At 33.7% G+C, this 27,924-nt stretch overlaps 2 protein-coding genes across 6 annotated transcripts in view; both read right to left on the bottom strand.

Annotated features, from left to right (window-relative positions):
* Positions 1–36: 36 nt before the first annotated feature.
* On the bottom strand, positions 37–16,132 carry Snx27 (sorting nexin 27). Its single transcript, XM_077429370.1, is given in 10 exon segments — positions 37–1,281; positions 1,369–1,737; positions 1,821–1,984; positions 2,570–2,816; positions 2,932–3,029; positions 3,119–3,341; positions 3,420–3,522; positions 7,246–7,439; positions 10,646–10,757; positions 15,990–16,132. Coding segments are annotated over 10 exon segments (1,722 nt in total). The 3' UTR covers positions 37–1,212.
* Positions 14,890–27,924, bottom strand: part of Ptpmeg2 (Protein tyrosine phosphatase Meg2) — a 57,527-nt gene continuing 44,492 nt past the window's right edge. For 2 of the 5 annotated variants that reach the window (XM_077428939.1, XM_077428938.1), the window contains exons 5-12: positions 18,489–18,697; positions 18,316–18,404; positions 18,055–18,246; positions 17,753–17,966; positions 17,510–17,673; positions 17,182–17,411; positions 16,912–17,107; positions 14,890–16,803 (exon numbers count right to left, since the gene is read on the bottom strand). In XM_077428939.1, coding sequence (XP_077285065.1) covers positions 16,574–16,803; positions 16,912–17,107; positions 17,182–17,411; positions 17,510–17,673; positions 17,753–17,966; positions 18,055–18,246; positions 18,316–18,404; positions 18,489–18,697 — 1,524 coding nt within the window. In that variant the 3' untranslated portion in view covers positions 14,890–16,573. Of the gene's footprint in view, positions 16,804–16,911; positions 17,108–17,181; positions 17,412–17,509; positions 17,674–17,752; positions 17,967–18,054; positions 18,405–18,488; positions 18,698–19,707; positions 19,952–27,924 lie in introns of those variants that run through there. The other 3 variants (XM_077428937.1, XM_077428936.1, XM_077428942.1) reach the window with 2 other exon arrangements.

Below are 27,924 nucleotides of genomic sequence, written 5' to 3'. Positions count from 1 at the left end.
CTCTTGGTCCCTTAATTTTTCAACTCAGTATAATTAAAATTAGCATGTTCATATGAATTGATTGAGAAAGTTAACTTTCGTAGTAACTATAGTTTTTTCAGTTTGTAATATATAAATGGGATTATATGTATATTTAATATGGTGGTTTTACAACTTAAGTAATTTAAAGGATAGGATTATATTAATTAATACGATATATTTAAATGAAAAGTATTCAAAAATAATTTCTGATGTTTATTTAATAGATGGCATTATTCACAATTTCGCTTTTTCGAATTTTTTATGCTATTAAAAAATAAACATAAATCTCTCTGTGATCAAATAAATGTTTATTTACATAAATATTTATGAAAACGAAATATGATGTAATGCAAATAGGGGACCACAAGAACAGCAGACATGCAATTATGATCCTACCTTCTACACATGCTATCCGAGTTATTCATAAGGTTTTGAAGGTTGAAAAATATATCAATTTCAGGGAACAAAACAGAACATAGCCGTCATTTAAAAATAATTTGAATGGCTTATTGTACAACAAAATAAGAACAAATCACCAAAGTGAATGTATTACAGTTAGTCAAATGAGACTCTTAAACATTTTCACCTTATAAAACATTTACAACTAACATTATAAAATACTGACAACATAACAAGATTCTAGTTTTATTATACACATTTTTTTTAATTATTTTAAATATAATTTCATTTAATAGAAACTATAACGTAATTAAGTCACATAAATCATTAAAAACTCAACTATCAATAAGGATAAAATGCTATAATTTTTGTACATAATAAAGAAAAATTTGATCACATTACGATTTTCAGCAATTGTTAAATAAATAAAAAAATTTTGCTTTCAATTATTTTACAATATAGTATCACAATAATAAATTTAGCTAAACTGCTAAAAACAAAGAATAAAAACAGTATATTAAAATTTAACTAGATATACATATATATGTATATATCAAGTATTGAAAATAAAAAATATAATCATAAATAATAAAATATCACCGGAACATTACTAATACAATTCATAGAATCTTTTAGTCACACGAAATACATGCATTCATAGTTTGGTTAATAACTCAAAATAGGATTGATATTAGTGACTGAGTGTTCTATGTATAGTTTGAAAGTAATTAGTTTTGCGAATCACAAAAATAACTTATGCCAGTTAAAATTCGCATTATCTTTACACAGCTATTATTCACCTGTATCGACCCATTTGGCTTCCTCCGCTATCCTGTCCAAACAGTCGCTTAGAAACTGGAACTAATTCATAATATGATTAATTTTTACGCAAATAGTATGTTAACAATGTACATATGTTGTATATCATGATGATGAACATATACTTACATAAGGAGTGAATATATTGAGACATCGTGGTGGTCTATCAGTACGCTGACAATGGATACGAAGTGCTCCACTTACGGGGTCCATTTCCCAGCGCTTCAGTGAATTCAATGGAAATTCTACTACTTGTGTTTCTAAAGAGCCATCGGTTCGACATGCATGAAGAGCCAAAGAAGAAAAGCCGACGATTGGCATAACTTTTCCTTCTTTACGAGAATCGGTATGACATGGTGGCAGATGAGCTCGTCCGTAGCCTGGCAAGGTTTGAGCCAAAGCCAAATATTCTCCACATCTAGACAAATCTTGCAATGCTTTAAGTTGATAAAGTCTTTCTCCAGCTATACAGGTGCCTCGATTCACTTCATCTACCGCCTGGAGAAATAGGTTAATGAAAATAGAATATGTACATATGTATGTTCTTAAATTTGAATAGACTATATATTAAAAATATCCACCTGCCAAAATATGAATGACGCTGCTTGCGTATCATTTTGAATCATTTCAGCCTCAATATTCAAATTGAATAGCCATTTCCTAATTGTGAGACAACTGCTTGATGCAGTTGAATAATTTTGAATATACAAAGAATGTGGACATTCATCGGGTTGAAGTTTCCGTTCTGAAATTAATAACAATCCTAATGTGAAATGATCCAAGTATATATTTAGATTTTTTCACGTTACAGACAGCTCAATTTTTTACATAATGCGAAAAAGTGAAAAATGAGTGTGTGAAAATTAATAAATTCCATTTTGTGTTTATTTATTCATATTATGTTAACAAATTTTAAGGAAATGTTTTTGAACTGTGATGCTTTTGTGACAAATTTGGTAAGGGAATATGAAATAGCAAATTTATATGAAGTTGTGACTATCTGTACACATGATAGCATATCTAAGCTACTGGATATGTAAATATAAATTTGGAAGATATCACTTATAAGGGGAAGTTTTGAAAAAAAATTACCACGTAAGTTTCACCTTTCTATAGGAAGTGACAGGATTAAGAGTGTTAAAATTACTTCCAAAATACACGCACATTTAAAAAAAAATGCGATTAAGGATCAATACTGAGTAAATATCAATCAAAATCTCTCATAAACAATACATATGTACTTTGTAAATAGATTAAGTAATTATTAAACACACACAATATTTCTTGCTACGTGAAAACTTAAATATAATATAATAAGAAATATAATTACCAAAATTATATTCTACAATTTCAAAAATATAAAAATATTTAGCAACTGCTTTCGATAGTCCTATTTTATCTACCACAGCTCTGTATACATCCTCTGCGTTGGTAGACTTCTTTACAGAAACAGTCACCACTTCCTTATCGGGCAATAGGATTTTTAAGTCAACGGGCGAAGCATTAATTGAATCTTCAGTGTCAGTGAGAAACTCCTGAATGGGATCTGATTCGGCAATTACACGAACAGCACATACCTTTGAACGTTAATAAAATTTATAAATAACAACTTTTTAGTGTACATACATATAATATACAAATATTGAATTTATTAAAATAAATTATTCATGATTTTTCATATAAAATGATTACTTTTTCTAAATATTGCTCTAGACCTCGTCGACGAGCATCCAACTGCTGTTCACTCAAAGCGAAAGGCCATTTGCCAGGCAATTTCGGAAAATTAAAACCTAAAATATAAACAAAAAAAAAAACGACATAAATAAATTATTCAATATAAATTACTTATGAATAAATTTTGTAAATTGTTTAGACTGACCTACAAATTCCTTTCTCAATTGAGCGTGTAAATTGGCAAATTCCCTGTAGCGTCGCGAGCAAAGATGCCTTCCAGCCATGTAAATATTAAATGCAACGTACTTTTGGCCCCCTCTTTCGATGCATTGATAATCCGGAACAGAGATTGGTAATGATCTTTTTTCACTATAGTCCACGTAACTATATCCAGGACCGTCATCGCATGGTTCTAAACGTTCTGCCTCCTATATTGTAACATTGAAAGATTACGAAAATATTCAATTACAATATAGAAAATAAAAAAACCTACAAATATTAATTACCTGGGGCGTCACCGATATCACAGTTAGTGTTAAGCAATCACCACCAGATTTTATCAGATCTACAACTTGCTTATGTGTAGCTCCTTCAACATTCACTCCATTTCTGTAAAATTAAAGTTTTTTTTATTAATAAAGTAAAATTTAATATTAGACCACAAAATAGGTATTTTATATCTAACGAGTCAAATAATATAATGTTTTAAACAGATATTCTACGAAGATTTTGTGGTTCGTTCAATTTAAATCTGAAATCCTATGAATCTTGAAACCAAATCAAGAATTCATATACTTTCATGATATTTTTCACCTTTGATCTTGCTACTGTATATATAATATATATATGTACATATTTCTATTTGGTGATTATTTGCATACGAACTTTGAACAAACGCAATTGCAATGAGAACTAAACCAAAGTAAGAGATAAAAACGATAAGAATTTTACTAAAAAATTTAACGAGACAGTTTCTTTTAGTTATTTATACACAGCTTAATAGATTTGTAGTATATCTTTGTGCAATTAATGCACACATGTAAATTGTAGTTTTTTTTATAAACAGGATATAGTTTATAAACAATCAATAAATCGATTCCGTTCCATAAACTTTGAACTTCATAATAATGTCTTAATAAATTATATTTAGAAGATGTATTTGCAGGTGGAACACTTCATGCTAAGTTTGTATATTTGCTTTATTGCTTTACAATAATAAATGATTGGTAATAAATTTACTGTATACATAGAAGATAAATTTTATATTATCTGTATTTGCAAGCCAGCTGGACAATTCAACAGTACAAATACAGTACATATTTGTCCAATTAAACTGTAAAGGTCAACCAATTAGGCAAGAGCTCAAATTAATAGTTTCACATTCAAACCTAATAAAAAATGTTATAATATTATAGAAGAATATTATTTTGCAGTGTGCTTTTGAATTGTACAATGTTATTCAAAAAATTAACACGAGTTGATTTTTTTAGGCATTACTTCCCCCACCCTAATTGCACCTATGTATATAATGTGATCGGAAAAATACCTTTAAAGGATTTTTGCCAGGGTTGACGTCGGTGGTTTCTATAAATTCTTAGTTCAAAATTTTAAATTTCCAGAAACCTTTTGTTAACAGTACAATTCTATAGGCTACAGAAAAATTAGATCGGATGAAAAACCAAACAAACATTATTCTTTAAAAAAAATCAACTTAGATCGTCGACTTTAGAGAGTCTTTAGTTAATATTATGTATTAAGAGCATTTATAAGAATTGTAAATAGGTTTTTGAGCTCTTTTTCCTATTACGCTGTACATTTGTAAAATAGAAAATGATTAGTACATCAGAAGCTATTAAAATAGATATAAGATTCATTGTGAACATAATTTAGTAATAATAAAAAGCATTTAAAAATCAAAATCAGATCAGTGATATTTCGAAAAGTTTATAATAGTGTAAATTGACTGAAAAATAAAAGTTTTTTGTAATTACAAACAATGTGTATTAGAAGAACTTTTTATTGAAATTCTTACAAAAGAGAGGTATCTCAGCATTTAGGATGTTGGTTGTGTGTAAGAAAACATGAATTGAAGCTCTAATTGTCTAGTCGAAAGAAAGGGCAAAATCTGTTGCTGAAAGTGGTTTGGCAAGTCTTCTACCATTCATGAAACGAACAGTCATTCGTTTTTCATATTGATGGGCCAGAGAATTGACGAGGATCAAATTGTTCAAGGAAGAGTTAAGCACAACCGTTGACTGGAATAACTACCCGAGATATACAATCTTAACAACTGACCCAAACAGTAGATAGGAGGTAAAACATCAATCGTCGAAAGCCTGTTTTCAAAGAGAAAGAATAATACCAGTTTACTTCCTCAACAGTGGATTGTTGGAAAACTGTCAGGAGACTCGCGAATGTTTTTTTAGTCTAAGTGGCTGACCGTAGTTGAAATTGAATTGAAAGAAAAACGTAAAGGAGGTAAGTAAAAAAAAACTAGGTTGGACATTGTAAATCATCAACTCACTCCAACTCCAACTCACTGATAAACAATCTGTCATCATTCGGAGATAGCTGGTCAGAAATGGCAACGTATTTGAGTCACTTTTAGATGCCATCAAAAATTTTTGACCTCCGGAATTTGAATTTAAAATTCCTTATGAAGTTTATTTAATTGTTCAAACAACAGGTTAGATTTTGTTTAAACACTGATGTGTTTCTTAAATTTTTTCCCGAAGAGTTGATTCAAAATATTGTAATTGAAACAAATTTGTATGATATACAAAAAAATTTTGGCAACCAGAAGACTCTTCAAACGAATATGGCAGAAATGAAACAATTAAAAGGGATTAATATATTAATGGGACTATGTTTTAGTGATAAAAATAATTGCTTTAAGCTATTCCACAAATAATTTAAAGTGGCCAGTGACCCAGTGGTTCCACTGTGGAACCACCATTTTTCTATGTTATTATAAATAAATAATTTTTTTAATTCATATTTTTATCTTTATTTAATTTCTATGAACCCATAAATCCCAGAAAATATGTCAAAATACGTCAAAAAAAAAAGGATGCAGTGCATCCGCTCTAAAATCGCCAGACAAATTGAACGACAGATTAACGGACGGCTGCTTTAAATGCAATTCTCGTCTTCTCGAATGATAGATTGCACATCAGATGACGGGTAACCTTTCGATGTGCACAGATGCAATTATTAAAATTGAGTTGGATCTTTCAGGCGAGTTTAATAAGGCAAGATTCGATAAGTTCCGAATCTTGCCTTATTAATAAATTCGCCAGAAAGATCCACCTCAATTTTAATAATTGCATCTGTGCACATCGAAAGGTTACCCGTCATCTGATGTGCAATCTATCATTCGAGAAAACGAGGATTACGTTTAAAGCTGCCGTTCTGTTAATCTGGCGATTTTAGAGCGGATGCACCAAACCCCAAAAAAAAGGTTGGGCCACAAAGGGTTAAGCAGTTTATATTACAAATACCGAGCGAAACCTGATAAAAACACTAGTACATAGTAGATAATTCCCTAATCACTATGTGCGTGGTAGACATCATCATTTGCTGGCTGTACCTCCTGCCCGCACAGTTCCTTTTCGAATGGCTCCTATTCCAAGAGCTATTCGACTTCTTAATGAAATCGTTGCTGCCGAGACTGAATGTGATATTTTCCACCTTAGTGAGCGTAAATTGTTGGAAATTACTCTAACCCATTTATCTGGTAGTCTGCGCTCATCATTGTTTTCATGATTGATTGTGATTTATGAGTGAAATTTTGATTAACTCTCTTCCATTTGGGCCTTACAGGGATGTTTTGTATTTGTAGTTGTTTCTTACATATTTATTGAAACTGCCTGTAGGTGCAAGGCATTCCTTATGCTATATTTTTTTTTTATTTGATATTTTTACTTTATCTGTTATTATTAAATGCTATTTTTTATGTTTATGTATGGATGTATTTATGTTTATGTTCAAATATATTTTTTTTATGTATAATTGATGAGTATATTATTTTCGTTATGTATTAATTTATGTTTAATTGTTATTTTGATTTTTTGTGTTATATTTTTTGACCATTGTGGCGCTTTAGGAATTCCTGTTATGCCACAATGGTCTGTTTAGAATAAAATAAATAAATAAATAATTCAAAAAAATCAATAGGGGGGGGGGGGGTGAGGCGGAGGTGTTTAAACTTGGTGCAGTTGAGGTTAAGTTGATGAATCAGAGGGGTAGGGGCGGGTTGTGGCGTGTGGTGGTGGTGGTGGTGGTGGGAGTGATGTGTAGAGAAGTGGTGAAGTGGTGGTGGTGTGAACTGACACTTGGAGGATGCGGTCCGCTTTGCGCAAGCCGGCGCGTTCGGCCGCACCCCTCGTGAGGACGGCGCTGACGTGCTGAAGGGGCGCGTACAGCTGGCCGCCGATGGAGCGCAGTTGGCCGCCCTCCGACACCTGACCGCGGACGTTGAACCCGAACCCCGTCTCCGACTTGCAGATGGTGACCACGCGCGGCCCCTCCTCGCCGTTCATCGCAATGTAATCGCCTACTGATCACCGATGTAATCTTCGACCACAACACGCCGATCGCCGATCGCCGATCGCCCACCGATCGACGGCCACAACCACAACCGCCCCCGCACTCTGCACTGCGCGAATGCGCACGCTACCCAACCTACGCAGCGCCCCACCCCGCTTATTCCAAATTCGAAATCTCTCTTTCAAATCAATTGTTATCGGTAAAAGTGAGAACGCTCGACAGGAAAAGCGGGGCTAGATGTTGGTTGCCATTATGCCGGTGCCAGACATGAGTTCAAAGAAGTGATCACTTCATTGAAGGCTTGGCTCACACATTTGGTCACATATTGTTGTGTAGGCATATAGTACAACTGAAATGATCTCATCAGGTCACTGCGACACATATCCAGGAAAGTCATGTGGGAATCTCGTCACATTCATCAAAACATTTACTGCGACGCAGAATACATTCCCAAAACCAGTCGAAGCACACCTGCAGCCATTAAACTAAACTCAAGCGGAACGGTGCCAAAAATGTTCCAGAAAGCTCCACCCCTACCAGTAGAGCGGAAACAAACCGGTCGAAGCACACCTGCAGACATTAAACTACATCGAGCGGAACGGTGCCAATCATTCCAGAAAATTCTACCCCATCGACAAAAGCACATTCCTCGCATACGCATCAACAACAGCCAGCAACCAGAAACACTATAAAAGGAGGTACAACCCAAACAACGCCAGTCGACCCACAGCAGCAAGCGTCGACACACAGCAGCAGACCAGAGACCTTCTGAACATAGCCGAACAACGAGCCAGCAACACACTGCCGCAACCAGAGACCTTCTGAACATAGCCGAACGCCGAGCCAGCAACACACTGCCGCATCCAGAGACCTTCTGAACATAGCCGAACAACGAGCCAGCAACACACTGCCGCACCCAGAGACCTTCTGAACATAGCCGAACAACGAGCCAGCAACACACTGCCGCAACCAGAGACCTTCTGAACATAGCCGAATGCCGCGCCAGCGACACTCTACCATATCCAGAGACCGCTGAACGACATACTTTTGCCCAAATATTCTAATACCTTTGTACAATATTTAGGCAAACAATAAAACTTTATTAAAACAAGCACAACAGTGTTTCGTTAGGCTGGGATACGGTCAACACATCCTACCCCGCCTACAGTCATTAACGCATGGCACACGCTCGCCTCGTCAAAAGGTCGGCACGTGTTTCTATACACGTGTCTGGGAAACAAAGGAAGAACACACTGAACCCATAAAAACCACGAACTACGTCCAGGCGTATGAACCCATAAAACCACGCTCGCAGCATAACTAGGGCAGCGCGAGTACCGAGAACAAAAGATGTGCACACGACACACTTCAACCTAAAACGTTTATAAAGCAACGCAGCAACCTCCACCGGCAGAGTGAGCCTCTGGAGTTCAAACAGATCACTTCTCCGAAGAAGCCTCTTCGTACATACAATAACCATTGTACCAATTGAACGCAAATAAACGATCCTCTTTCAAACTCAACTGAATTTCCATAGGCCGGGAAACGGTCGAAACCTTTCACTCGACCACCTGTTCTATAGTTGTATTTGCCAGATGGGTCTACGTGACGAGACAGAATGTTAAATTACAGAAAACGCAAATATCGGAAGGCAAAGATCGAAAATCAAAAGATCTTAAAGTCGAAAGATCAAAAAAAAAGGGTGCATGGTAAACGGTACATACTCACTTAATTTGCGCGAGCAGGGTACAACAGGAACAAGAGGAACATGCTTTTCCTCCCGTATTCTGCGCGCGCACATTAATACGATCTTTCGACTTAAGATCTTTCGATTTTCGATCTTTGCCTTCCGATATTTGCGTTTTCTGTAATTTAACATTCTGTCTCGTCACGGAGACCGCTGCCAGAGAAGTGTTCAAAGATTTGATCAACTAGGCTCGCGCAACTGGGCTTCGCGCAGTGTGGCAGGCACACAAACATTTAGACTTTTATCCCTTTGATGTGCGCTAAAAAAAACGACACGGAACGGCAAAGCGCACTTAAGTGATCAAATATGTGACAATAGTATCAAATGCCCGTGCCACACATGTGAACACTTATTTGATCACATCTTTGAACACATGTCTGGCGCCGGCATAATGGCAACCAACATCTAGCCCCGCTTTTCCTGTCGAGCGTTCTCACTTTTACCTTGTTATCTACTTACTCATTTTCACCAGTCTTTCGCTATATTCGACTGGAGTTTGTCATCATTATTTCTTCTTCCGTAAAGTTTAGTAAGAATCAGTTCGTATGGGCTGCGGAACTGTGGCCCTCCCAATATAACATTAATCTTTTTTATTATCACCATTCTTGATTGTACGGATGCCAGGGGTTCTCAATCGAGACGCCACCTGATGTCGTGAAGTTTGTATACCTTGTGGTAAGCGTCGGCGCTGGCTTTCCTCACGGTGTCTTCTGACAGTGAGACAGTTTCTGCGGTTGTCCTTGTCTAGGGCTGTTCTGCTTGATTGGAAGTGCATTCCAGGAGTGGGAGTATGCGTGTGTGTTGAAATTGATAATGAATAAGTACGCGATGCGATATATCCCTACAGTATCTTAGTGGAGACTGTGCTGCCGGGTCTGGGTCCCTGCAAGGGAAGTGACTTTATGAAAAGTTGAAAGATGGAAAAAATTAAAATCGTCGTCAACGTAGATCGGGGTTATCTATTTCTTTCATCATAATATAACCCTGGCACATGGTAAAGATTTTTCAAATCTCAAACCCCACCTACGTTAACAACGAGTGGACGAATCGATTTAAATTTTTGACATCTTTCAACTTTCCATCAAGTCACTTCCTTGCAGTGACGCCGTGACGGCAACCGACTATCGTAACTATAGACCTCCTGGTTATTACTATGTAAAGTAGGTATTAATTTCATGTATTCTTGGCTTACGAACGTATTGTGGACCGGCGGCCGTCACTGCATCGAAAGTCGTGTAGGCGGGGTACGATGTGTTGACCGTATCCCGGCCTAACGAAACACTGTTGTGTGGTTCAAAGATGGGGTCACCAATGTAGGCGGGGTAGCGATGTGTTGACAGCGCTGTTGGATGATCAGAAGGTTGCGTAGATCACGTCGGATTAGTACCAATGTAGGCGGGTTACATGTGTGTTGACCGTATCCCGGCCTAACGAAACACTGTTGTGCTAGTTTTATAAAGTTTTATTGTTTGCCTATGGTTGTACAAAGGTATGGTATTTGTGGGCAAAAGTATGTCGTTCAGCGGTCTCTGGATATGGTAGAGTGTCGCTGGCTCAGCATTCAGCTATGTACGGAAGGTCTCTGGATACGGCAGTGTGTTGCTGGCTCGTCCGGCTGGTTGATCTTCCAAGTCCGCGTAGTGTAGTGGTGGCTGGTCAGGAGCTGTATGTTGACTGGTCTGCTGCTGTGTGTCGACGCTTGCTGCTGTGGGTCGACTGGTCTGGTGCTGTGTGTCGACGCTTGCTGTTGTGGGTCGACTGGTCTGGTGCTGTGTGTCGACGCTTGCTGTTGTGGGTCGACTGGCGTTGTTTGGGTTGTACCTCCTTTTATAGTGTTTTTGGAATGCTTGGTGGAAGTGGTTATTGACGCGTACGAAAGGAATTTTGTTTTCGTCGAGGCGTCGAATTTTCTGGAATGCTTGATGGAAGTGGTTATTGACGCGTACGAGAGGAATTTTGTTTTCGTCGAGGCGTCGAATTTTCTGTGGTGCTTGATGGAAGTGGTTATTGACGCGTACGAGAGGAATTTTGTTTTCGTCGAGGCGTCGAATTTTCTGGAATGCTTGATGCTGTTCCGCTCGATGTATTTTGTTGTTGCGGAATATTCTCGAAGGTTTCGATGACGATGACGACGACGAGATTCCTACAGTCGAAAGATCGAAATTTTTCCACGATTTTTATGACGATGTGTGAAATAGTCGTTTACCATGCATACATTATTTTCGATCTTTGCTTTTCGTTCAAGTCACTCTTAATCCAGTGACAGAATAAATGTAAAAAAATAACATACGAGTCCAATTATAGGTTTTTACAAATTACATAAAATGGTGCATAGAGATAAACAAATGAAAAAGAAAAGAATAAAAACTAAAACATGACTAAATGGAACATTGCATAACTAAACATAAAGTGATATAATATTGAATAAAGATAATATAATAGAAATGGAAAATTCAAAACAAATTCAAGGTGAGACCTTACAAAGGAAAAATAAAGCAATTTAAGTACATAAGGATCGAAGGGTTTTGGTGAGCGGAGTAGGAATTCAAGAGATTTATAAGCTTTGTTAGTAATAAAGGAAATATGTTCAAAGAAATCGAGTTTGTTATTTAGTATTACACCAAGATCCTTAATAGAAGATGGTGTATTTAGAATTGAATGGTTTAATTGATAATGATAGGTGATAATAGATTTATTTCTAATAAGATTTAAGATAGAACATTTTTTTGGATTAAGAAAAAGGATTATATTTTCTATATATTCAAACAATATACTGAAAATATGTCCAAATCTTCCTGCAGCTTATGGCAATCGTCTATAGTGTATATAGGTTTATAAATTTTTGTATCATCAGTATACAGAAATATAGGAAAGTGTTTGAAAATGAGTGAAATATCATTAATAAATTAACAAAAAAAAATAAGGGACCTAAATGCGACCCTTGTGGGACTCCAGAAGGGTGTAATCAGCTGTTTGTATATGATGATCTGACGCTATCAGATAAAAAAAGATTACCGGTACAAACAGTTATGTATTTATTAAAAAAAAAAAGCAATTGAATAATTTCAAATGTGTTCGCCGGCTGCGTTTTTCCGACAAATTATCATTACTGTAATTTAATTTAATTATTAAGTTTGTATTTTTTGAAACGTTGCAAAACGACAAGATGTTTTTTGGTTTACATTTGTCAGTCATCATGGCTTTTCAGAAGAAAAAAATTAACTAAAGAAAATAATTCATTAAAGAACCAAAATCTATACACACAAATATTTGATTTGTCAATATCATTGGTAAAATCACCCCCTTACAACCAATACTTACTAATCTCCCATCGACTAAAAGTTCAAGCAACTTCAGAAAAACGTACCTATTTATTTAAAAATTATTTTATAAATACTATACAACATGTAATCAATCCACAATCGCTAAGAGTCTATCTTCACAACGAGCAACTTCATCCGAGCAACGCCAGGTAAAAGCTGCTAGTAATTTATAAATTGTAAATGTTGGTAGTAAAGGCCTATTTTAGGTCCCTCAAAATTCGGGGGCCCCAAGTGCACGCTTATTTTCAATGTATGATAAACTGCCGCTGTTACTATTTTGGCATAAAAATTATAAAATATTATTAATATCGGACGGTACCCCCCTCTCGTCAAGCCTGCGTGTTGGAGAGGATGATAAGCTCAGTATAATTTTGACGAAATCTAATATCTAATTATTTTTAAAAACTTTATTAAGAGACAAAGAAAGTATCCGCAATTTTCTTCTAGTGATCTTGTCTTTGCTTAGATACCCTCCGTTTTTCTTTGAGCTCTCTGTCAGATCGATATATTATGTTTTACACTTTAATTCGTGTTCTCTATGTAAATCAAAAATATTATTTTTTCTTTCAATTTTCATCCGTCCAAGTGAGTTTATGGTTAAATATGGTTTAAAAAATAATAAAACTCAATGAAATATATTACATTTTTATTTCACACGTACCCAAATTTCGGCATACTTTCAAATCTATTTACAAAGAAAAGTCAATAAGTCATCTAACTATCCTACGTGAACAATTTTTAATATAAAATAAAAAAAGATTTTTAAAAAACAAATATTCTTTCACACCAAGCGATAGGGTAGTATAAAACGATGTCGATTACTTCATGATATCGAATGTCATATATGCATTAATATACATTCAGATTTACAAAAAAGCCTTAAATCATAATAACTGCACAATGTACAAAAATGTTATTAAAATCTAATAATAATTTAAAAAATAAATTAAATTAATCTTTCATCATAAAAATAACAAAATGTATTAAAAATATATAAGACTACAGTTGTGACAATTTTTTTTATCGTAATTTGTTTATATTGTTATCGCATATATAACATTCAACCCAATATCACTAAATAGACGATAAAATCACATGAGAGTTTGATATGGCTTAACATTTTAAATATATTTTGATAGAAAAGGTTACATTATTCTGGAAGTCCATCTTAAAACAAGTAAACATATCTATTGCAAAAAGTATATAGGAGGAGATTATATCGACTGTAGAGTAATATTATGCTCTCAAACGCGTTAATATTAAAATTCATTTAACAAGTCCAAAAGAATTTATACATGAATATGAAAATCATAAAAATAGGTTAGTTTTTAAATAAGAAAAGAGTCATTAATCAAGTGTAAAGTAATAATTGGTTTATAATCTATACATAAAAATTAAAAAAAACTTTCTTTGTAGTCTGTAAATGTGCGAGGAGACAAATGAAATTTGTATTAGTGTTCTAGTTTTAAAATCAACTCGCTAAGTTAACTAAAATAATTCAAATTACACTAGGTTTGTTTGAATATACGTAAATTTACAAAACATAAAATCCCATGGTACATTTTAGTATAATAAAAAAAATATATATCAACGTTAAATTGTGGCAATAGACGAAAAGAAATAGAAAAATAAAAAAATTAATTGATTACAAAAAATGAAAAGTTGCGAAATGATAACAACTGTATTTGTTACACATGTATTATCCATAAATAAATATTCATTCATATTACCATCTACACATAAACTTAAGTATTTAATATTAAAAATGACTGAACAAATCACATTTTATGAATGACATAATGGGAATGGTGAACTATCATAATAAATCATTACTATAGATAGAAATCATAGCTTCCAAAGAGAAGAAAATCATCGTGGAAGTACTTATATTGTTATGAATCAATCAGGCACCGAAAGGACAAATATATATTAAAATATTATTTGTACTAATGAAATAACAAACAGATCTATGTTAAAAAATATTCATACAATCAGAACTTTATAATTTATATAATCTGATAAAACTAGGATTATTTCAATATAATGTACAAAAATTTAAATGAGAAAATTATTTTATGAATATAATATTGAAAAACTACATACATACAGAAACATATGTGTGCAGTTTTTCCAAATATTATTTTCTATATTATTCATCATTTACATTAAGCTCCGTACACCATTTCATAAAAACCCCAGATAAATATAATGAAATTTAATAAATCATATGATCAATAAGTTAAATATAATTCATTATTTAAATTAGTTTTTCTAAATTTCAAACTTAATTTTAGATCACTGATAATTATAAAAAGGTAATTCATATTCCGGGGAACAGTCCAATATTCCCGCTTAGTTAATATAGTTTATGCGTCATCAATATATCAAATGACACAATTCGTCGTTTGTTCTCCTTAGAAAAAGAGGAACAAATCAGTCTTGACTTGTTGAAAATGCTTACACAATCCAATGGTAGAAATATATTTTGATTTTATAACCATCAGAGTAAACTCGAAATAATTGAGTAAGAAAATCTAATAAAGAAATTATAGATGTTACGACAAAATAAAAAAATAAATTCATTTCATGAAATTGATTCATTTCATGAAATCAGATTGTTTGAAGAAAATTTTCATATTCATGTAAAAATAGTGAAATTGAATCATCATTAACCCAGATGTGTCTCAGAGATTTTGTTTTTCATTAACACAGTGTGTATATACATATAAGCATTATGATTAAGAACTGACCAACAGTCAAATAAAAATTAATTTAACATGTTTTCATTACAATCATACATTAAATTTAGTAACAAGGGTCAATGGCCATATCTGGGCTAAAACTAACGATAGTCATGAAGCAAGCCATATATATATTAAATTGGAATTCACATGAGAGTTACAAATACAACACTTACAAAAATATATATTGACTGCATAATGATCGAACTTACTTTTCGATAAGGACACAATTTTTTTTTAATTTAAAAATAATATTAGTGTGTTGAACCTAACGGTATTCATTTTCCACAAGTGACTATATTATAATAGGAGGACAAATACAGTGCTCGTTATACATGCACATAGATTATAAAGTCGACCACAATTTTATCATAATATGTAACTACTTAAAAATACGTTCATGTATAAAAATGTTCTTACGTAAAATTTAACTTCAATATTATTACTTTAATTTATGAAAAAGAAAATTATGCAGGCGGTATTAACAAAAATCATATTAACATGTAGATACAAACGTGGCACACAGCACCCCAAGGTGTATTTTGATACATGTTAAAATATCTTCCGAATCGCAAGTGAATTATATAAAATTTACCCTCAAAAGCCTTATCAAAATATATGTCATATAAAAATGATTTTATATTCTATACCAATAATGGATTGATGAGAAATACAATATGAAATCAAAATATTTATTAAATTATGAAATTCTCTTACAATTGTGGTGTTAGCAATTTATTAGGCAGACCGTATACTAAATGATCAGACAAATAACACACAATCCAACCCCTTTCAGCGAAACCATAAATATTTCTATGATCGGCAGTCATAAAATACATGCAGTCTGACAAAAACTCCATTATGAGCATGTCAACTAATAAAATAAAATTAAAAAAAAAAACAAACATCACTTTGTGCATAGACCAAAGTAAAAAAAAAAAATAGATGAAATGGTTTGGCTGATAGGGATAGCAGCACATACGAAGGCTGACCGAATCTCAGTATACATCTCTTAAACGACAGATCTAACAAAAAGCACATGAAAATTCACATAGCTCCAAGTACAAATATACATTTATGAAGTAGGTATATAAATATAACAATTTTGAATTTAAAAGGGAAGTAAAATTTGGCTAATAATTAAGACTATTTTATTAAAAATAATATATCGTAATATTAGCAAAATTAAATCACATACTGGACAGATATTTTCTAAGAGAGCCAATTTTCATATTATATTTACTTACATTCGTAAACATGTTAGTAAAAAAGATACCATTTTTTTTTTCATCTACAATCATTCAGTCTGAATCATCATCTTTACTGTCATTAAAACCAGCTAAATCAGCGGACTGTAGATATCCCTGATCCAGGGCATATTCTATAAGGGCTAAATGACAAAATATATATTGGTCTGGCATTTGTATCGAATATGCTCTTTGAGACCTAATTTTTTCAACCGTTCCTTTCACATCAATGAGACCAGTATCTTCTAAACGTGATATGCAAATATCTAGAGCGCAAAATGTACCTGAAAAAAATAAAGAACGACAAAATTGTATTAAAACATATGTACATATATATCAATTTAAGGTAATTATAAAAATATTTGAATACATATAATGTGGATAAGTCTCACCTGTTCTGCCAATCCCTGCTGAACAATGGACTATAATAGGTGGTCTACAATGTCTGCATTCATGATCTAACAGATTTTGAGCTTGTCTTGCTCTAACTCCTGCTATAAAACGTAATACTGCTCCCGCACTACCAGGTACTCCATAGTCAGGCCAGCTCACAAATTGCCAGTGGGAAACTGTCCTCGATTCTTTAGTCTAAAATAAATTATACAAGTTAGTAAAATAATAATCTCACTTCTCAAGTACATTGCGACAAATACAAAATATACCTGCAAATTGGTTAGTAAAAGTTCACACACTACAAAATCAGAATTAGCTTCTACAGACTCCGTTAGAATGTTGAAATTTCCATGTTGACATTGCTGTCCAGCTTCAGGTTGCCAATATTGGCCACATTTGTGTCTGCCCTGCTCAACAGTGCGAGTTGTCATAACAATTACCATAGAGTGAACTTCCCAAACCATCCGCCAAAAGTCTCCATAAGTATTCGGTAATGGACCTGTGAATTTTTTATGGAAAGCAAGTTAATGATAAATGAAGTAATTAGAAATGTAATTTTAAAAATTAGGATTAAGTCGAATTTGTTCATTTTATTACCTTGAGTGGATATAAAAGCATTCTTTTCTTTATAACCATCGACGAAATTGGCATTGATATAATCACTGCAGATATCGCTCTCATCTTGCCTTTGTAAGCAAACTCTAGAGTGGTCGTAGCAGAGAACGTCATTATAACGATTCTTAGGAAGGTTATTTTTCATACTGTAACAATAAAAGAAGAATATAATTAACACGAAAAAAAAACCCAGTTTAATATATTTAAAAATATGCAAAAACAAACCTTGTATGTATAAATGTGCCATCGAGTGGACGGTGTTTAATTTCATCATATTCTTCAATTAGACCTTCTCGACCTAAAAGGTTCACGCGTGCCAAAAATGCGGCCGGTGTGAGTGCTCCGTCACCTGCCGCCAGGCTGTCGTCGTCTGAAAAATCTGAATTAGCAGAACCACACTGTAGCGACGTGTAAGGACACCACAGCGTGTGGTTGTTTGCTGAAAACAGAAATAAATCTATATAAGTACAATTAATTTTTAAATGACAGCTGTGTATACATACGTATATACGGCATTGACAACTCACGAGAAATCTTTAAATCTTCTTCGTCGCCAGAACTACCAGCATTCAATTTATCTCCACAGGCAGAGTCTATGTCTGCATTATTATTATCCTTTTTTCCACGTTTTAATTCAGTATGATTGATTATATGCATTTTTGGATTACCATTAGCAAGATTTGGCGTGTTGATTCTATCCTCTGCCTCGAATATGTTATCTGAATTCATAGTATGATTAATTTTTGCTTGAACACTATTTCCATTCATAATACGGAGAATGTCCGTACCTGACGAAAGGTGATTGTTGATGATGTAATTGGGTATATCTCCAACTGTTCCATTGCAATTATTCATTGATTTAAAACAATATAGCAACCTGAAAACAAATATATGTACATTCATTAGATGCTAATTAGTAATTGGTGCAGTAAAAAATACATGCATATATACTTATTCTTACCAAGCTTCATGGTCTATCTGCAAAGGTCCTCCTAAATTGCGCGGTAAAGAAGCTCGGGGAACGTGTAATGGTAACTGTGGAACACTAACAGTGAAGACACGTTCCCGTAGCTTTTCCCTGACAAATAGCCGTAAAATTTTGAAAGGAGCTTTGAACCAAAGGGGTGCCGTTACTATGAGAACCTTTTTCAACTTGGCAGGATATCCACCCTGTAAAAGATAAACAAAAGATGAAAAGAATTTTAAAATGAAAAATGGTAAACACTCTCTTATAAAAAAAAAAGAAAGACGAAATGTCATTGACCTACGTACATATGTGATTTTAATAACAACACTGAACGTACATTTTATGAATGAAAATTGAAAAATAAATAGTGTTAGAATGTACATACATACATACGTATAATAAATGAAGTAAAAGATCTCAATTAAGAAATACCATCTGCACAATTAATCAAAAATGCAAATCAGAGCCAGGCAACGAATTTGCGTATGAATGTTACTAATGTACATACAATGAAAATGACTAATAATCTTACATTTATGAAAAATGAAGTACATTTATGAAAAATCTAACGAAAATCATATTACTAGCTTGAGTAAACAATAAGGACTAATTGTCGTTTGACTGAAATATTAATATGCGTGACCTTTCTGAACATATTGTACAAACATGGATTGACTTATTATGTCAAAAATTGAACGAAGGTTAAGAGCTGAGCACATGGTGGAAGTAACGTGAGGCAGACAAGTCAGCTATTAACCTAGAAATGGCGAGATGAAAAAGACTGGTAGTCAAGGACAAGCATCTGCGAGTAACACTGGAAGTCGACCGGTTCTTTGACTGTTTGGCTGCTAGTTGCAGCCCACACCAGCATCGACATCACGATCAACTAATTCTACTCTCGCACGAACCACAACCAAAACACCATTGGAATGGCAGAAGACCATACGTGCAATGCGGAAGACGGAAAGTGAACGCTACTCTATCGAAACGCTAATTTGTCCTAATCTAATCTAACAAAGAGCACTTCGAAAGTGACCCAGCTCAATTACGAGGAAGAGCTATATTAATTGCACCAAAATTTTTACGCGATAACACAAATAACATTTGCCACACGAACAAACAAAGACGGTCTACAAATAGACAAAAGCGCTCAAAAATAATCAACGTCGATAACTTTTTCTAACGACGCAAAAAGCAATAGACAAATACTCACGATAGGTTCGATCAAATATAAATTGTCATATTGAGGATGAAAGTGTTCGTTGGAGATAAATATCAATTGGAGCACGATCAAAGGAGCTCCAATCGAACCGCAGGCCGAAGAATTTGAGGAAAATCCGGCTCCTGTCACATCGAACATATCGACAAGGGCGGAAAACCGGGAAATGAGAGGAACGAGAACGAAATATTGCTGTCGTAGCGGAACCGCAACAACAACTGAAGAAACGTACATGTCGTAAATCAAAATTATAGCACTTTTCACCATACGCAAATATACGCAAAACGTAAAATTTACTCAACTGCAAAAGCTGAATACCTACTGACAGTTATCAAAGAGGACTCGGCGCGTTGTCAACGAGTGAATAAATTGAAAATATAATATAGTCATAGTATGACTTACGAGCAGTTTTAGGCGGTCGATGGATGCTTTTCGCACAAAAAATTGTTCATAGTTGTCAATTTCTTAGAAAAATAATTGCTTGCTTTGAACACAAATGGAGCGGTCTAGTTATTTGAAAAGCATCAAGTACGAACAGGGTGTTTTTAATAAAATCTCGTTTTATTTTTACGATCTGGATGTTCGATTGCCAGAATGTTGTGCTCGTTTCTTAGAAAAGGGACCGAAATAGAAACTCGAAGCGTGCCGATGAGCCAAATTCTCGTAAATCGATTCAAATGTTCGCGATAAATTACTTTTAAAATAATAAGTTTAACAATATAATCTATTAGTGGATTAAAAATGGATTAAAAACGAGAAAGTGTGAAAGCTCGTAATATAATGTTTATATGAGATATTGTGAAAAAAGTAATTGCTATAATTATTCAATTGTGTAACAAGTGAAGTTAAGTAGGGGCGGTGAGCAGGCGCAGCTGATAGTCAGCTGTCATCACGACGATCTGACAGTCGATTCTGAGGATTTCGGTAATGATTAAATTCTTCTAGCATTGTCGGAAACAATTGCTTACTTTAATGAGAGCTAACCCCCGTATGTCGTTAAAATATCAAAGTTGTGAAACAAAAGAGTGGAAGTGGTTCAAAATCAGATATTCCACCATGAAAAACAGTCAGTGAAGGTTATACAAATAAATCGTTAAAAATGAAAGAGATACTCATTAACAAATTCAGGGGTAATGAAACAAAATATGATTTTAAAGTACATTTGTATGTATGTACATAAATTATTGTGATACACATTGAAAACTCAAATTCAACTTTCTTACCACAATATAAAACCTAGATGGTTACACACGTTTCGTCATATGAATAAGGATACAAATAAATTTACATAAAGACGGCCTAAAGAAGTACTAAATTGGCCCACATAAATAGCACAATTAATGTGTATATAATTTTATTTCATAAAGTGCTTGAGGATAATATGATAAATGTAGGTATTTAAAATAATTAAATATACATAATAATAATAAAGCAGTCAAAGGGTTAAAAAGCCTGACGTATGTAGTTTATCAAACATTTGACAATAAGAAAACAATCCAGGCAAATATTTATTGAAGCCATGATATATTGAAATGACAGAATGAGTGTTTACTTTAAACATATAAATTATGTTCTCCTTTAAATATAAATATAGTATTTGAAACAAGTTGTTGCTATTAAATTCTGAATTAGTACAATTTAATGACAAATGGAAAAGCAATATATATTCTAAACACGAACCCATGTCTTGGTCAAATGGTTTGAGAACATACATACATATGTACATACACAGGGTACGTAATGGCTATAGGGACGGTTGTAAAATTGCTAAAGTTTCTGAGCGAATCGCCGAACTAGAAAATTTACAAATTTATCGGCCATAAAGAAAATTACTTTCGGAGAGAAGATCCCGCGGTACAGCGAATACTCTAAATGGATACTGAGCCTCGTAAATCCTACGCAAAATTTATGTACAGGTAAATTCCGGGTTTCAGCATGAAAATCGGAAATATTTCTCCTAGTGCAAGTACGTTAATACTGGGATGCAGATGGGGGAACAATGAGAAATAATAAAGATTCACCCACACTGCAGACAATGGCACTGACTTTTATATAAGGAACTGGGCTAATGACATTTTAAATTCAATGGCCAGTACGATTGAAACAAACGTGAACGACTATAGGAGGTAGTGGTAATTTGACCAAAACGGTAACAACGAAATAGCAAAATCTAGCTAACAATGGTCGAGACTTTTTTTAAAACCAATCAATGAGTCATATAATTCACTACAACAAAATACAAAAATCAATTTGTGATACCACATTTGACGACTTAATCTATTCCTAGATATGAAACGAAAGATTCAAATGGATTTAGGTCTATGTAATTCTAACGCAATGTGATAAAACATGGTGTACGTCAAGGTTTATGGTAAGAACACACAAAAAAATGCGACAGGACGCGATTGTGGTTTCCAGTTCTGATGGGCGTATCTTCATGTCCTTATTAATTCGTACGATCTTATTATTTCGACAAGTTTCTCCTACAATTCTTCAAATATGGGAATCACCGTTATCGATCACTGTCAATTTTATGTCATTACAAGGATAAAATATCACTGAAAACACTTCAGGGGGTGAGATAGTGAGATTCAGGGGGTACTATATTATTTCGAAAAGTTTTTCCTACATTTCTTCAAATACGGGGATCACGTTATAGATCACTGTCAAACCTGTCAATACAAGGATAAAATATCACCAAAAACACTCAAGTGGGAGAGTTTTGGCCTGGATTACCATAGCATAGATCAGGTGTGCTAGTGGTTTTTACAAACACAAATTATAGTTTATTGCAATAAATTCTAAACCCTCGAATCTTCTCCAGAACACGACTAGAAACCCCTGAAGCAACAAGACAATGGTAATAAAGTAAAAAAATATATGTATATAAAAAAATGTTTTCTAAAAACTAACCTCTTCTATATTTTGTTTATAAAATATATAAAAACCCAATTAAGAAATCACCAATTCTCTCCGTAAACTTTGATCACGAGTATGGCAAAGTGCTGAATCTGCCATAGCGAGAGGGGGGCGAAACGGGAAAAAACGATCAGAACAGTGTGGACAAATGGGACAGTGTGGACGATAGACGTCACCGTGAACGAAGATGCAGTATTTTCAAACGTGTCTATTACGATTATTTTTCACCATGGTAATGGCGGACGTCATTTCCACTTATATTGATGACCAAACCGAGCAAAACGGCAAAGTTTGAAAACGATCGGATAAGAACCCAAACTTCGTCAGACGACAAATCGATTCTGAACTAAGAGGTTAGTAAAAATGATTAACATGGAGAAATAGCTGAGCTAAATATTACTATCTAAATCGAGTACACAATTATTTAGAAAATATTGATGACAGCTGTCATTTTAGAATAACCACTGATTTCAAAATATATTTTACTTAATACAATACATACTATGTACATTGTAAATGACATGTAATCAAATATGTAGTTTACCACAGCCGTATTGTATTCAAGGCTTGAGAACCGCAAAAGCGTATATTGGAATGATTTAAACCTTGAATGAATTCAACACTGCGCTAGATTGGGAAAGCTCTTTTACGATTTGACAAAAAAAAAACAAGTAAATTCTAATAATAGTTTATTGAAAATGCGGAAGTTTCGTTGACCGCGTAGATGATTATCTAAGCACTGCGTTGAATTTGCGTACAAATGTGGGTCAAAAAGCTACCAACCGTGAACGAGATGATGTAACGAGAGGCGTGATGATACCGATCGAGAACAACCGGTCCTGTACGCTGCACAGCTTCGCAAGTTGTGTGTAACTTTAGCTAATAACGACCGAAAGCGAACTTCGTTCAGAATTAAGCGCTCAATTTTAAGGGCGTACTAACTCCTTATCAGAAAATGAAAATTTAAAAATATATTTGCTCTGCAATTTTCAAGAGAAAAAAATATTCAGGTACTTTCAATCGAAAGTCATGCTTCAGTTACATAATTGGTAGATGGATATTTTTAAGGTATATTTCTATAATTTAAGGTATCCAGGCCTCACATATGATGAGATATACACATGTCGCGATACATGTGTCATTGACGAAAAGTTTTATGAATAAATTTTTCAATATCGCCTTTTCGAGATCATGACGAATCCATAATTTACATGTACATACATATATTTTTTTATATTTCAATTTATATTTTACCCAAATGCTATTATGGATTTTTTCCTCCGAGCGATACCCATGGTTTTAAGCTTATACATATATACATTTGAAATCATATTCAAATAGTGGTGACGAATACATAGTAAGTAGGAAGGTTTTGCCAATTTGATGAGGAAACACTTCAATAATGAAATCAGATAAATTGGCAAACTCTGATAGGAAACGATCGACTTCCGAGTCACACATATCCAAGTCTCACCAGCAGCACTGCAGAAATACTCCGAATAAATTCTCTTCAATTGAGTTCAACCCAGGACTTGAACCCGGGAACCTCTCGGTGTTTAGCATTAACCCAACCACCGAGCTATACTGTTGACTATCTATATATGTATGTATATATATATATTTTTTTCTTAATTTGTTTACAATTTTTAAAATGTTTATCATATCATACTTTTATTTATGTATTTTTTCTTTTAAAGTGAATTATTTTTTTGTTTAAATGTTTGGTCAGTGTCGTTTTTGGCAACTGTAAATACACTGTGGCATACATATGTACGTAAATAAATATAATAATATATCGAAGTTCAAATGATATTCAGATTTTTACCTCAGACCAACACAGAAAACACGTCCTCATATTTATATACATGTTATAATAAACATTCGTTAGAGACGAATAATCAAATTTAAATGTGTTTGAAAACCGGAAATGACTTTAGAGACGTTGTGAATGTATTGCCGTAAAAAATTGGTGAAGCGAGCGAGCGAATAGCACTCTAGGGGTTAATGAAAAATTTCGCTTGAAAATTCCTTCGTGAGAGACACTCACTCGAGGGATATTTTCGACGTATTCATTTCCATATGAAATTTCGCATCATAAATTCACGTATACGAAGATGAAAAACAGAAGGCGACATTAAACACGCTTACTTGTAACCTATTAATATAAAAAAAATAAAACGAGCATATTAATATTTTATTTTATACACACGCATGATAAACAACGATATCGTCGGAAATCAGAACACGCACAATATTATAAACGATAATAAATTTAATATGCAGATATTGAAGCTCGAACGAGCAGACATAATCGGTTAACCTTCGATAACTCTGTGAAAATTCAACGCATTAGCGTGAAAACAAAACAAAAAAAAAACCAGCACATTTTTGATGATTAATGATTACAACTTTGGCATTGTATAAATTATTTTAAAACAATGTACATAATTTAAGACACCCCTCAGTGTAAGAAATATCGCAGTTTTCGCAAAAGACCGCGGACATTTTTTTTATAAAATATTCAACAAAAAATACGTTGAGGAAAGTTTAAAAGGAAATTCTAAAAATAAAACGCGCTCAGTCCGTTAAAATATTCAAGAAAATCTGAACTAGTCACCCCGTACGTGGATTATCCGCGTATTCATGTTTTTTAAATAATTTTTCTTGTTACTGCATTATATTTTTGCGTGCTTTTGGCATCACCCAATAAGGTCAAATGATATTGCGTACGTGTCCTTGTTCCAGGGTAAAAATGATGTCATCAGATTACCGGTGGCCTCTCTGTTTATTTATTCATTCAGGAAATAAACAGTGGGAGTGCTGATTTATTTGCAAAATTTTACCACACGACGAGCGTTTTATTTATTAATTAGATATATTAAATTCATAACGAACATAAGTAATTCAGTAACCTATAAAAGCGTTGAATAAATGCAAGAAGGTTGTACTAATCAATATAAAAACACTTACATATATGCTAATTGAAATATTTGAAGATCAGATACAACCCGATGATTACATTATCCAAGAGATGGTGAGAAAATATTAGAATCTCACACAAAAACACGCTCACACATGAACATATACCTACGTGTATTGTGAAATGTGTACGTAATATTCATAATACGCTATGGGGGGTTTTTATTAACATTTTATATGGGATCCCTTTTTAGACCGTAAAATAGGGCGAAACTACAATAGGGTCTTGAGGTTATTACAACTTATGAATATTACATGTGATTGTTGCGCTATCATGCAATATAAAGTTCAATTTATTTGATCAAATTCGATTACCGTAGCCCACACTTCGCAGAATGCACATTATAGAAGTAAAACTTCTTCGTGAATCTACTACAAACAAGAGAATCTGATTTCCCGGATTTTTTCCATTCCCGGGATACGGGACGGAGCTCGGGATCGTTACCGGGATTCCCGGGAAATACGATTTGAAATTTATTCCGTTCAATTTTATTTATTTTTTATTATTAATAACTGAATTATTATTAACTGAAAAAAATTCAATTATAATAGTAATTTATTTTAAATAGCTTCTGAATACTAAAATATTTAAATGAAAATACGAAATCCTATTTCTAGATTTCACACAAATATTTTCAGCTATGGCAAAACTTTTCAGTTTCGGTTGAAGTTGGTTTTATAGTCAAAAGACACGAAAACACTTTTATTAATTTCTCCGGTCAAACATGTATATTTTCATTTCTGTTTTTAAGTCGAGGCTATTTTTATCTAGTTTATTTTGTAGATTGATCTTTGAAAGCTCCTTGTATAATTTTTCATTCATCGTCAAACACATTCGCCTTCATTATAACATCTAAATAACGTTTTGATGAAAATATGTTCCCCGAATCCCGACACGGTACATCAAAATTTCCGTAAATTCCCGGGAATTTCTGTCCTACACCGGGTTAAGAAACAGGTTAGGTTTGTGAGATAATTCTCAAGGAATGAAAGGGGGGGGGGGGGCGCCGTGTCATTGTCCCAACAGTTTCGTGACAATGACGTTAAGTTTCGTGACAATGACGTCACAATCATATGAATTCACTGGAAGTTTTAGTTAAAGGTATTACAAAGTCTCTTTGTATAAGTAGCGGTTTAAATTTTCTAATTTGAAATTATAAATTATTTTATGTGTGGTTTTTGAATTAAAAATTTGCATTACATGATTTTTCAATGAAAATATTAATATGCAAACGTACATATAATTAAAAGATAAAATATGCCCAACCGCATTAGTAAGATAAGGTAACTGCATTAAAATACATGCACTATGTAAAAACCTAGAATAATAGCTAAATCAACACCGGATGCAAACGATCGCGTTTTCATCGACGTGAAAACAGTTTGTATGTATATTGCAGTGACAATTTGCAACAAAAAGTACGGCTTTATATAAGAAAAGTCGGTGTGACACGCTTCAACGCAGAAACCACTTAACCTTGTCGGGACCTTGTATGGTGCCGAGTTGCAAACTATGTCAGATTGCAATATTCTGATCGCGTTATATGTTTATGCAACATTTGACGCACGAAAAGCGTACAAAATGCTTTGGCAATGTCGCTGCGTACTTTCATTCCGAGAATTTTCCGGATGATTTTCCACGACCCTTGGAATAATAATAAAGGCACGCAAACCGCATGTTACCGGTAATGTGCGGATATTGGATAAAAAGCTAGCACATTTCTCGACATGATTCGCTCTTTAATATTATATAACCGTATTAGGTAACTATGGAAGGAATTAAAAACATTATGTTATAAAGAAAGCAAAAAAAAAAACAGTAATACGCATTGATTGTTGATCCTAACGTAAGAATTGTAAGACATTAAATTATTAAAGGCGTCGATGGCTTGGTGCACATATGTATGTCCATTTTGAAATTATATCGAATTCTTTTCAAAGAAATTTATGTGGTGTAAATTACCTTGAAAGAAAAAACCTGAATTATTCCAGCATCTACAAACTTATAATTCGATGCAAATTTAAAAATGGACATACAATATCTGTGCACCAAGAAATCGATGTGTCATATTTTATTATTTTTATTTTCTCTTCTAGCTTTTTTACCTGTTTTTTTAGCGGAACAGATCTAGTGTGTAATATACTGTATTTAATTAATACTTAACAGATAAGACGAAAAAAAAATCCGCCCAAATACAAAATATTCATCCCGGAAAACGGTTCAAGATTACTATTACCTAATTCTGAAATTCTGAGATATATTTCTATCACATTATTGTAGAATTATACAATTGTTTAATATTTGATATTAAA

The sequence above is a fragment of the Arctopsyche grandis genome, chromosome 4 (genome assembly GCF_051622035.1).
Source record: "Arctopsyche grandis isolate Sample6627 chromosome 4, ASM5162203v2, whole genome shotgun sequence".
NCBI lineage: Eukaryota > Metazoa > Arthropoda > Insecta > Trichoptera > Hydropsychidae > Arctopsyche > Arctopsyche grandis.
Note: the sequence above shows the minus strand (reverse complement) of the source record. Positions and strands in the feature narration are given on the sequence as shown.